The sequence below is a fragment of the Abramis brama genome (assembly GCF_963993115.1).
Source record: "Abramis brama genome assembly, chromosome: 2".
NCBI classification, from domain to species: Eukaryota; Metazoa; Chordata; class Actinopteri; order Cypriniformes; family Leuciscidae; genus Abramis; species Abramis brama.
In genome coordinates this window covers 57,258,097-57,271,526 of record NC_139964.1, presented here as the reverse complement: position 1 = coordinate 57,271,526, position 13,430 = coordinate 57,258,097, and the positions used below count along the sequence as shown (strand labels likewise).

At 36.4% G+C, this 13,430-nt stretch overlaps 1 protein-coding gene across 2 annotated transcripts; it reads left to right on the top strand.

Annotated features, from left to right (window-relative positions):
• The first annotated feature begins 144 nt into the window (after positions 1-144).
• ppp2r2ca (protein phosphatase 2, regulatory subunit B, gamma a) lies at positions 145-13,364 on the top strand. 2 transcript variants are annotated; one of them, XM_084107035.1, is made up of 10 exons: positions 145-205; positions 580-783; positions 2,016-2,113; positions 2,808-2,982; positions 3,350-3,462; positions 4,167-4,344; positions 5,941-6,105; positions 6,998-7,167; positions 8,278-8,369; positions 8,599-13,364. In XM_084107035.1, the coding sequence occupies exons 2-10, from the start codon at positions 720-722 to the stop codon at positions 8,888-8,890; spliced, it is 1,347 nt and encodes a 448-aa protein (XP_083963161.1). In that variant the 5' UTR covers positions 145-205; positions 580-719; the 3' UTR covers positions 8,891-13,364. The 2 variants fall into 2 exon arrangements, with proteins under 2 accessions (XP_083963161.1, XP_083963160.1); XM_084107034.1 differs by having other exon boundaries at positions 147-205; positions 296-783.
• Positions 13,365-13,430: the final 66 nt, after the last annotated feature.

The window sequence follows — 13,430 nt, the reverse complement described above, 5'->3', positions numbered from 1 at the left end:
ATCGTGATGCTGTGCAGATGCTCAGCAGCAGTGGTAGTCGAGAAAGACAGGCTAGCGGTATCCTCTCTCTCTCTCTCTCTCCCTCTTTCTCTCCCTCCCCCCTCTTTTTCATCTTTCTTTTCCCTTCACGCACAAGCACGCATACACACACGCGCTCTCCGTCACACTGCAGCAGAAGGGAGAGGACACACCGTGAAGCTGTGAGGTAGGACCAGGCCTCTAATCTTCTTCCTCATCCTTCATGTGAAAGACAACCTGTCTCTCTCTCCTCCTCTATCCTCTGCTCTCCTTCAAGGACTACCGCACCCAAGGAGCGCCTGGAAAAGGACTTACCGCAGCACGACGGATCTACGGATCACTCACACACCTACATCCTCTTTTTTCCCTCTGCATTTCTTGTTGCCAGGCAGTGTTGTCTGAGCGTCAGGACGTGCGCTCAAGCACGTGTGCATATGACAAGGTGCTTTTCTCCAGCTGACTGAACGTTTTTTTTCATCCCGTTTTTCCACCCTTTTCCCTGTCTGGACGTGGCATCCTTCACACCTTCATCGTTTGCCGCTCATCTTCCTCCTCACAAAGGCAGACTGTATCCCAGGATGCTGTGCGGCAGGCTACTCTGCTAGGCCGCAGCAGCATGGGCAAAGCACCGGGGGGGTGGGACAGCACGGATTGGACGGCTCTGCTCCGGACGGGCGCGCTTACGCACTCCGCTGCTTCCGATGGGTGAGGACAGTGAGAGCCCCAAAATCAATCACAGCTTCCTCCGAGACTATGTCACAGAAGGTATGTGCACACACCTGCATGAACACTCCATCTTCACACACACACACACACTCAACTGTTATTTGATCCTGTTCACCTTTCTGAAGTCCTGAATATAACCTTGATCTCAGCAGCTGTGCGGTCTTCTAAATATTCAGCTGACTCATCAGACTTTGGTCACCTGGTCCCACATCACATTTGTTATTTGGTTACAGCATGCATTAGTGAGACTGTTTTCATTCAATTATTTTTATTGGGTGCTGTAAGCCATCCAGAATAATGCTTGTGCAAACAGAACCAAGATAGTCTTGCATTTCATTTTAAATCATATTCTTTTGATTTTGAAGAGAATCAGCAAGTATTTTAACTTCCCCATTCAAGCACTTGCACATTAGTCCTTAAATTGTTTAGGAAACATTTGTGTCTTTTGCAGGCCTCGCCATAATCATGTTACTGAATGCTTCATCAGGAGCAAGCCAAGCTGTTTTTATTAAGTGTCATCATCATTGTACTGGCAGGAGCAAGAGCATGCCGTTTATCAACTATTAGGGTGTACAATGTGAAGCCATATGCCCAGATGAGGCTCTTGACTAAAAGTGTTTGCGTCGACAAAACCACAGTTGTGCTGTGCTAGCACATACTCATGAACTTATATTACTTCAGGTAATTTGTACCGTAAAATATTTTTATCTAGGATTTTCATGCAAGACTGTTATGTAAATGTATTAGCATTTAGCTCCAGGTGTGCAGTTATTCTCTACCCATCTATTCCAATTCTGTGTGAATTTGTATATATTTTCTATGAAGATAGAAATACTGTGCTGCCACCTGCAGTTGTTAACATCCCTAAAATCTACAAATATTCTTTTACAGAAAGTAGAATGTTTTATTTTTTAAATATATTTTGGTTTTATTTTCAGAAAATTACAAGAATAGTTATAAATGCATTTTTTATTACAAGTATTTAATAATAATAACAATAATTAAAAACAAATAAAAATATATTTATATATATATATATATATATATGACAATAATATTATGATAACATTATTTTATAATACAAATATATATATATATATATATATATTTGTATTATAAAATAATGTTATCATAATATTATTGTCATATATATATATATATATATATATATATATATATATATATATATATATATATATTTTTTTTTTTTTTTTTATTATTATTACTATTTTCGCTGATAAATGAACACAATCCACTTTCTTTCTTTGTAGCTGATGTCATTTCTACTGTGGAGTTTAACCAGACGGGGGATCTGCTGGCCACAGGGGATAAGGGGGGGAGAGTGGTCATCTTCCAGAGAGAGACAGAGGTAGGTCAAACTGTGAGCTAAACACTACAGTGGGTGATTGATAATTGGGGTTTAAAGTAGTGGTTTTTTTAAGCAGCAGAGTGAATTAGATGGGGGAAGGGAAGATCAAAGGTCGTAAAGATAAAAAAATTCTGTTCTCCCAAAAACATCTGTTCTTTTTACGCACGTTTTGTAGCGCTATAGCATGGGACACTAAATATGCATGTTGTGATTTTAATTTCCATTTCCCAAAGAGCCTTATGACATAATTAAAATAGATCAGGTTTAAATACTTCATAAAGACAACATATCAGATATCGACTGTGATATTGAGCCGTCTAGTTCACAGGTCACAGTTAGAAACATTGAATCAGTGCATTTTCCATGTATTACCCTGATTTTAAACTAGATACTGAACAAAACACATTGTTATAATGAGACTGCAGACATCTCATATGGAAACAGAGTTTCACCCATTTAAAGATCAGACATCTGTTTATTTGATCTTTTGGAGGACATTTACAACAAGCAAAACTGTAAGAAGAATTTCTTTATACTGAGAGATTTCACGCTTATATATCATATATATTGCATAAACTGTTAAAGTAATGTGCATTCGTGAATTGTACATTGGAGAATTCAAACATTTTGACTGTTATTTATGTACATAAGCATATATATTGTATATGTATTTGGGTCTTTTTTCTTAATGCAGTCTAAAGGTGAATGTGAGGAGCTGGGAGAATCGGGTGAGTATAATGTCTACAGCACGTTCCAGAGTCACGAACCGGACTTTGACTATCTGAAGAGTTTGGAAATTGAGGAGAAGATCAATAAGATCCGCTGGCTGCCACATCAAAACGCTGCCCACTTTCTCCTCTCTACCAACGGTAATCACACCTCTTCTTGTCTATCATGGTTTAAACTTGTCTAATCCTCCTAAGTAGAAAATGAACCATTCATTATAAGAGGGAAATAATTTTAGGCCTAATAATATTAAAAGGCATTGTGATTATTCTGTGCAAGAAATCAATATCAGATATTAGATTTAAAAAGCTGGGTTGCATTACACATTTCTATGAAAGTAAGACAAAGCCATTATTTATAGTATCATAAGCATGGACAATGACTCTCAAGGCCTTTTGCATGAAAATGCCGTGCAAAACCACTGGAATATATATTGATGCTTTGGTATAGAAAGTCTCAGTTATAAAAATGAATGGTTGGTCATTTCTCAGGTACTGTATGTTCCAACAGATAAAACGATAAAGCTATGGAAGGTGAGCGAGAGAGACAAGCGGCCAGAGGGCTACAATCTGAAGGACGAAGAAGGGCGAATAAAGGATGTCTCCACAGTGACCTCATTACGGGTATTTTCACAGCTGGCATATTAGATCAATCCACTGCAGAGAATATAACTGGTTTGATGTAGCATTTGTTTTTGTCATGCTCTATAACAACTTATTATACACAGCTCTCTGGAATATGTTTCTTATTGGTCGATAGAGCTATTCTGTGATGTAATTCTTTTGTTTATTGACTGCTAAATTGTATAATTGACCGTTGTCATTATCAACAATTTTCCTCCATACAGTAACTGTGCTAGTTTCTCATATTACTCTGTTGTCTTTTTCTTCTTGCATGATGATAATGATAACTCAAATCAATAGTGTCCAGTTTTTTATTTATTTGGTAAGTAGTGGTAATAAGCCGGATAATTTTCAGCCAGCGGTTATTATTGCAAAATATAATCCCTTTAGGGTGATACAAGATGTGATCAGGGTCCTGATCACCCTGCGATAATGACTGTATACTGTATATTAGCCAAATAACAATATATAACATTAATTTGTTAGAAGATCACTAGTTAATATAATGCATTCAAACAGATAGATCAAATTTTGCATATTCATTTTAATTTATTTTCAAACAAATGAATATGTAAAATGATAATCATATTTGAAAGTACATGAAATTTCGATCCTAAATAATGTTTGTTAATGACTTATGAGTATTAGTTGTTATATAAGTAACATAGTGATGCCCTCTGATGCTAAAATCAATTTCCTTCTAGGTGCCGGTCCTGAAGCCCACTGACCTGATGGTTGAAGTGCGGCCACGGAGAATCTTTGCTAACGGCCACACCTACCACGTCAACTCCATCTCAGTCAATAGCGATGGCGAGACATATCTGTCTGCTGATGATCTCAGGATCAACATGTGGCACCTGGACATCACCGACCGAAGCTTCAGTATCCTTCATGTCTATCCTCCTATCTATATTCACAGAAAAAATATCAAATGCAGTCTTTGTTACACTTTACACTGGTTTTATATACTAAACCAAATAATTGGGACAGAGGCATAAAGGTTGCATCAGTTGGGTGAATATGGTGCAAAAATGATTTCTGAACTGGATTGCTTTTATTTCTTTGTGTTCTTGTGACCGGACTGAATCCAGGGGTTTTGTGTTCCAAATTGCGTAGCTGCTCTTCTTTTGAGCAGGGCTCTGACCTAGAAATAAAATATCTATGGAAACATTTAAATAATTCACCAAGGAAACGCTCTCTTCTAAAACACATAATAGCTGCCTTCAGGAAAATTGTAGGTTGTGTGCTTGTGCTTGCATGTGATGCATAGTGCTTACTGAGTAGATGTGCGGATGAACATGTATGTGTGCGTGTGAGTGCTCAGAATAATAATCATACAACCGTAGAGCTTTACACCATCAAGGGAGCTGATGATGCATAGTTTATAAGCTACCACTGTCAGTGTGCTTTCAGTGTTAGACCTTATGTGATCTCTATTTCCGCATGAAGCTTTGTGAACCACTCATTGAGCGTTTAGCAATGTAAAACTGGAATATATTGACAATACATTGACAGTCAATTTTGCCTTGTGCAGCCTAGTGAAAGAAGTTGTTGGTTCAAACCTTGCAAGGTGTGATCCCTAAAAGTGAATATTCAATCAACATTTATTCCAAACCCAAAAGTCGTTCTTTTTCCATGGAACCCAAAGGTATTTGTTTGTTTGTGTAGTTACAATGAATGGAGACTGGAGCTTTTGAGCAAAAGAGGAGTTAAAGCACCATAAAAATTCACATGCACTATATTCCAAATCTTCTGAAGTCATGCAATAGCTTTGTGTGAGAAACAAAGCAAAATATTTTTAGAGGACCTATTATGCTTTTTTTTACATTTTCAACTTTCTTTAGTGTGTAATGTGACTGTTTCAGCTTGAAAAAAGGTCTGCAAAGCTATAAAGTACAAAATCCACTCCAAAGGGAGGTATTCTCAGTGTCCAGAAGCACTGTTTCTAAACTCCCTGAAATGCCTTGATTGTAGTTTTGAATTTTCTTCTGTGAATGTATATGATACTATATCCCTCATTTGAATAATTCCCACCCAAGGCATATGCAAAAAAAAATAGGTGAGGCCTGGTTGACTTAATACGTTAATAGTGTGTTGAATTTTATGGTTATTTTAAGGGGCATGGCACTTCCGAAACATGCTCAAAGCAGATGACCAGTCACAACACACTGGTCCAGCCGACCAATCAGAGCACATTGCGCTTATCAGAAGGAGGGGCTTCATAGAGACTGGAACTAAACAGAGCGTTACTGATAGATTGGGAAGAGAGGTGCTGCAACAAAGTAAAAAAATATTTGAAAAATATTTTAGTAGAACCCAAAAACAAAATCAAGACTGTAAAAGGGCATAATATGTCCTCTTTAAGTCATTATTCACTGGACATTCTTACATCTGCGTTCATGAGCGAATCAGGAGTCTCAAACATAGCTTTCAGAACTGTATATCAGATACTCTCCTTGACCTCTTCCCCCTTCTCAGACATTGTGGACATTAAGCCTGCCAATATGGAGGACCTGACGGAGGTGATAACAGCTGCAGAGTTCCACCCACATCACTGCCACCTGTTTGTATACAGCAGCAGTAAAGGCACACTGCGCCTCTGTGACATGAGAGAGTCGGCCCTCTGTGACAAGCACTCCAAAAGTAAGTATACACCTCATAAGCAGAAGGACTGCATTACTTACAGTACCGTTCAAAAGTTTAGGGGATAGTACAAGACAAATTATTTTAAAGAAATTATTTTATTCAGCAAGGACACGGTAAATTTATCAAAAGTTACAATAAAGACATATATAAGATACAAAAGATAAATGCTGTTCTTTGGAACCTTTTATTCTAGAATCTTGAATAAAAAATGTATCATGTTTTCCACAAAAATATTAAGCAGCCGTTTTCAAATTTGATAATAATAAGAAAGGTTTCTGTAGCAGCAAATCAGCATATTCAAATGATTTCTGAAGGATCATGTGACGTGCTAAAAATTCAGCTTTGCCATAGCAGGATTAAACTGCATTTTAAAAAAATATTAAAATAGAAAACAGTTATTTGAAATTATAATGATATATACAGTGCCTCTTATTGTGAAAGATAAATGTCTTATAACTATCCCCAAATCTTGCATTTAATCTATTCTTCATGCCTATATTAAATCTTCAATTTGAGGAATTCTTTACTTAGCTAGAAGTAACGCTGCAGTGGGAGAGACAGTGGGACACAGTGAAAACAATTAAGAAGAAAAGCTGTGCTTGCTGGTGGGGGAATTGGCACTGTAGCAGATGTAGTGAGAATAACACTTATAGCTGCATTAAAACACAAGCAAAACACAGTGTTGAAAATGTTTTGTTACCATCATTAACTGTGAAACCATTCCCCAGCAGACTTTGATTAACTGAAAATACCTGATGATTGACGGCTAGAGTGTAAAAAGTGAAGCTAAACATTATTGAGGCTCATCATGCTGATAAAAGCTGCACCACCCTAATTATATCAAATGAATCTGAACTCAGTTTGAATCTGTATCTTTTCTCTACCTCAGTCTTTGAGGAGCCAGAAGATCCAGGCAATCGATCTTTCTTCTCTGAGATCATCTCTTCAGTTTCTGATGTTAAGTTCAGCCATAGTGGACGTTATCTGCTCACCAGAGACTACTTGACTGTCAAAGTATGGGACCTTAACATGGAGAAGGGCCCAGTGGAGACCTACCAAGTGGGTATCATACAGGTCTTTACACAACAGCATGAACACGTGATATTTTCAACACATATGCTAGGCTAAACTATTTCTAGCTGATGAGGATTTTTTTCATGTGAAAATAAGAACTTTTTACACTTGGAGACTTATATTCGTTCAAGTAAATTCTAAAGAGTCCGTCCCTATGAGGTGTTGGAAAGTCCAGTGTTATTTTAGTTTTATTTATATACTATTTTAGTATTTATTAGTATAATTTGTTTGAGTGTAATTTTTTTTTTGCTATTAGCTATATTTTTATTTCAGTTTAAAGTGGTCATCGGATGCCCATTTTCCACAAGTTGGTATGATTCTTTAGGGTGTTCATGTAAAGTTTTTAATATACTTTGGTTAAAATTCCTCAATGGTTGTGTAAAACAACACCATTTTTACCTCCTCAAAAACAACTTTGTTCACAGTGACCTGTTTCGGTGCTTGTCTCTTTAAATGATAATGAGCAACTGCTCACCCCACCCTTCTCTTCCATGGGGGGTGTCAAATGGCTGAGGGAGCATTATGACCATAGACATCATATAGAGATATGATGTCTATGATTATGACATCATAGTGCTCAGAAAATCCAAACTGATTATTGAGTGTTCAGACTTTTTGAGGATTAAAAGTGAGGAGTGAATGGATTTTTTTTTTATTGTATGGTGGTTGTGTCCACACACTGCAAAGACACATTTATATGCAAACACCATATAAAAGTGAATTTTGCATCCAATGACCCCTTTAAGTTTTAGTAATTTTTGTTTAGGTTTTTAATGTAATATTTTTATTTTATTTTATTTATGTAAATTACTTTTTAAATTTTTTGTTTTAATAACACTGATCAAATATATTCCATCAGACAGTTCATGTAAATGAACAGATTCAATAAACAATTCACAGATTTGAGTCCCTGTTTTATTCTTTCTTTCTACTCTATTTATTTTAAATATCTAGTCAAATTCTGCTGTTCATCAGTATGTTTTTAACTCTGTTATAGTTGCATTTAGCATAAATGTATGTGTTCAAAGTTTAGAATACATTTTAGAATTTTAGAATAATTATAAATATATATTTAAACATTTCCTTCTGTGTCAGGTTCATGAGTACCTAAGAAGTAAACTCTGCTCTTTGTATGAAAATGACTGCATCTTTGACAAGTTTGAGTGCGTCTGGAACAGCAACGACAGGTAAACATTTCTGAGGCTTTGAATGATCATATTCTATGCAATATAGGTATATTTCCTGTTTTGTACTCATATCCTCTTTCTCTTCCTTCCACTTTCTCTCTCGCATTTCCATTACTGTCTTTATCTTATTGATTTTCTCATTTGTTTCTCTTTTTTCTTCTTTACTCCACATACCCATTCTGTTTTTAACCCATCATGCTTTGCTGTCTCTCACCGTACCCCCTCCAAGTGTAATCATGACAGGAGCGTATAACAGTTTTTTCCGGATGTTTGATCGCGAGACCGGTCGCGGCGTAACCCTCGAGGCGTGGCGTGAGAGCAGCAAACCGCGTGCTGTGCTACGGACTCGCCGCGTTTACACCGGGGGCCGCCGTCGAAGGGGTGATGTGGGCGTGGACAGTCTGGACTTCTCTAAAAAGATTCTGCACATGGCTTGGCACCCGGCCGAAAACATCATCGCCATTGCTGCCACTAACAACCTCTATATCTTTCAGGACAGGGTCAACGCAGAAAACCAGTGACAAGAGATGTGTAGACTAGAGGGGTTGCAGTAATGCTTTTCACAGGGACACACACATTTAAACCATGCACACATATCAAATGTATCCTTTAAAACACACACATCATTGGTCCTGTGGAGGTGGACATAGTTGCCAGGCCCTGAAATTACACAGATGGACTTTGCAGCTAAGCCTTTACAGGAGAGCAGTTATGTATAGCCAATGACTTTATCTGATAACTATTTGGTTAATTACACCGCCAGGAATGTTGCCAATGAGCCACGTCACGTGGATTTTCACGATTGACATCATGTTCAGCTAATCCCGAACTCCTTTGATATGTGATGGATGTTGTTGATGGCCAATCCCGGACTTCTCTGATCCGTGATTGACGGCTGATTTTGGATAAGGGGTTGTGCCTTTGGGCTGAAGACTAGGAATGAGACCGCTCCACTCCTCTGTGCCAGGTTGCCATGGACACCAGTTGTCATGGTAACAAGAGTGCTCTGAGCAGTCTTCCTATCACGTGCTTCCCAAAAAAAACCTATCCCACAATGCATCTGCTTTAAGAGCCCTCATTTTACTTTGCATCGAATTGACCATTTGTGGAAACATGGATGCCTATGACCGAATCACTATATCTCACACCTGGAGGAGGTTTGAATTCTAATACTTGTCTAAAATGTACCCGAACAGAAGGATTGCTCCACTGCTTTATCAGAACACTGTCTTTAACCGGTTTACACCTCATGATGAGTTACATTTACACCTGTATGGCAAGAAAGTGAAAGGTATTGGTCAATCTCATCACACTGTTTGCACGCTTTCAAAAAGGCCTCCTGCAGCGCTGTGCATGGTAACTGACATGTGTTAGGGTCAGTTAACTCTGATCTAGTCAGCTCTGGTCTCTCACAGTAAAGCACTGCCTTTTTATTTATGATTGTAGCTATGGATCCCTCAAAAAGGAAATTAAACAATCATGTAGGAAAAATAAATGACAAATTTAGCACCACAGGCCATAAAACAATGCAGACATACACTACCAATCAAACGTTTTTCCGGTCGGTGAGATTTTTTAATGTTTTGAAAAGAAGTCTCTTATGCTCGCCAAGGCTGCATTTATTTGATACAAAATACAGCTAAAACGTTAATATTGTGAAATATTTGTGCAATTTAAAAAACTGTTTTCTATTTGAATATATTTTAAAATGCAATTTATTCCTGTGATGGCAAAGCTGAATTTTCAGCATCATTACTCAAGTCTTCAGCATCACGCAATCCTTCAGAAATCATTCTAATATGCTGATTTGCTTCTCAACAAGCATTTCTTATTATTATCAATGCTGAAAATGCTGTGTATTTTTTTTTTTTTTTTTTTTTTCAGGATTCTTTGATGAATAGGAAGTTCAAAAGAACAGCATTTAATGAAATAGAAAGCTTTAAATGTCTTTATTGTTACTTTTGATCAATTTAATGCATCCTTGCTGAACAAAAGTATTCATTTAATTTCTTTCAACAAAAAAATCTCTCTGACCCCAAACCTTTGAGCGATAATGTTACAGAAGCTTTCCACTTCAGGTAAATGCTGTTCTTTTGAACTTTATATTCTATAATGATTCTAAAAATTCAGCTTTGCCATCACAGGAATAAATTGCATTTCAAAATATATTCAAATAGAAAACCATTATTTTAAATTGTAAACATATTTCACAATATTACTGCTTTTGCTGTATTTTGGATCAAATAAATGTAGCCTTGGTGAGCAGAAAAGACTTCTTTTAAAAACATTAAAGGAATCTTACCGATCTGAAAAACTTCTGAACAGTAGTGACTGTGCATGGGAAATCGGTTGGTTCATTTAATGGAATATTCCGGCCTCAAAAATGTAAACTAAAGCTTTACAGCAAACAATAATTCTGATATTCCTCAGTTTGTTTAATAAAAACTAAAGTAATGTACTTGCAATGGAAGTCTGCAGTTAAATCTATATTTGTTAAAGTGCTTATATGGGTGGTTCTCAACCTTTGTGACTGCAAGACAACTGATTGTCCACAATATTCGAAGAACCCATGAATTTTTCCAGTTAATTTATGGGATAAGAATTAAAAAATATATTTTTTACTTATAATACATACCTGATAAAATATTTGAGTGTGTATGTGCATTATAATGAATTTTAAGACTTTTTCAGGTCTAGAAGTCTAGAAGAAAATATAAAAAAACAATTTAATTAAAATAAGAATTATTTCCATTTTATTATTAGTCATCATGAGGCCCCCTGGTTGAGAACCACTGGCTTACATGAATTCTTCTGTACAACAAAGTGTGCTTATTTCAGCTATAAAGTCTAATCCTCCTTTTAGATGTGGGACACTCTTCTAAACGAATAAACACTCTTAAAAATAAAGGTTCTTTATTTGCATTGATGGTTCCATGAAGAACATTCATGGAACCTTTACATTGCACAAAAGGTTCTTTATAATGGAAAAAGAGAAAGGTATAGCTGTAGGTCGTAATGGGCAACCAATTGTAAAGACTCTGACCTACAGGTATGCCCACACTTGTGAAAAAAAGTTCTTTATTAAAATGTTTTTCATATTTAGAGAAACAAAAAAAATGGTTATTTTAAGAACTGTTCACTGAAATTTCCTTTGGGGAACCCAAATCTTAAATGGCATTGCTGTGAAAACCCCCTTATGAAACCTTTATTTTTAAGAATTAACTTTTGGTTATGCATTACCAATGTACAGTGTTGGGTGTAATAACTGTAATTTAATTACTTTTCCCTTGAAAAAGTAAAGTATTGGATTACTCTTAATTATTCTGTAATTTAATTACAGTTACTTCAGATGTTATTGCATTACATACTGTATAGACTAGAACAATTCTATATAAAACAAAAATGGATTTAACATCAAAATTCAACATCTAATGTTAAAATATATGTTTTTAATGTAACCTCCTTTTACACACTTTGATAATTTATGCAATTGTGTATTATTTACTTGATAGAATTAATAGTGCAGTTTCGTGTCTATCCTTGTATTGTTCAACTGGTTGAGGATGATATGGGATTTAGAAAGTAATAAGTAATGCAATACTTTTTAGAGAGCAATTAGTACAGTAATCTAATACACTGTAATTAGCTAGTAATTAATCACTTTTTTAGAGTAACTTACCCAACACTGCCAATGTAATTCCTGTCCCTTTTTGTTGTCCTTGCGCAAGTTACCAGGTTTACCAGCTTTATGTGGTTATGACAGGTCAGGAGTTGAAAAATATGATTTATGATAGCACAGGCAAAGTTAATAATTAATTAGATCAGATTTATTAGTTTCATTTTAACATGTATAATGCTATTTTATGGCTGTACTTTCAAAACTTTGAATTTCAATTTTCAAATTTCAATGCCTTCACAAGTTCACACTCCCTAGACTTCCATTGTAAGTGCATCAAAATAGTTGAGGATGTGTCAAAATTATGTTTTGTTGGTCATTAACAACATGCCAAATAGCTTAACTTTTACTGAATCTGGAACATTCCAATATGTACCAGCTAGTAAACCATAAATATGAATCTCTCAGCACACTGTGTCTTCAGTGAGCACACAGGTGTACATGTAAGTCTCTATCCACTGTAGAAAGAACACAGCGGGTTCTCTTTCATTTAAGGTGCCATTCAGCTTAAGGGTGACTGTTTGTTTGGTGTAGATGTGGTAATGAATTGTTGGGGTTGTCTTTGTAGACTATGACACGGAGGTCAGTGATTGTTTTTGCTATATGAAAAAGGCTGAATGAATGTAACTGTCAAACATGTGCTTTTAATGAATCCATTTTTAAAGTGTTACGATGTTAACGGGGTGCTCTCAAACTAACGAGCGAGCTTGCTTGCTTGCTTTCTCATTTTCCTTAACTTCACCCCTTTTCTGTCTTTTCCGGTGTTCGCGCGTTTCCTTGTCCCATTTTTCTAGTACTCTTTGCTCTACGTGTCAAGAGGCTGTGCCTCTTACAATCAGTCTCTTTACTCTTATTTTTACATTTGTAGTTCATTCACATCATTTTTGTACCCTGAGACAATGCTTCTCTGCTTTTTCACTCTGTTCCTCTCTCTCTCTCACTCTTTCGTTCTCTTACATCCTGTTACTATGGCGATAGTTCTTCCGCCATTATGAATTCTTTCATGCTTTCCTCTCAGACATGCAGTGAAACACACACTCACATTCACAATGCAACCAGGGAATAATGGCTTGAGTTTTTCAGGGCACACACACACACTCTCTCTCTCACACACACAGACACATACACAAATAGGCCTATACATGCAAGCATACACAAAAACGCATGTTTATCATTATCCAGTGTTACTAATGTGTATATCTATGATGCCTAAACATATTCTATTTACACTTAATGGAAAAATAAAAGAGGCAAATGGAAGAATGTGATTAAATGAATGATCTCAGTATACCCACTTAGATTATACTGTTTTTGTCATAGTGCTGTTTCTCAGTCTCTCTTGTCTGCTTCTGTGTATTTAACACACACACAGACACACACACACG

Bases quoted from the DNA above. Each gene is read 5' to 3' on its own strand.
- ppp2r2ca (XM_084107035.1), top strand. From the start codon at position 720: ATGGGTGAGGACAGTGAGAGCCCCAAAATCAATCACAGCTTCCTCCGA. The intron at 4,345-5,940 runs GTATCCTTCATG...CCCCCTTCTCAG, and splicing joins CATCACCGACCGAAGCTTCA to ACATTGTGGACATTAAGCCT. The intron at 7,168-8,277 runs GTGGGTATCATA...CTTCTGTGTCAG, and splicing joins GCCCAGTGGAGACCTACCAA to GTTCATGAGTACCTAAGAAG.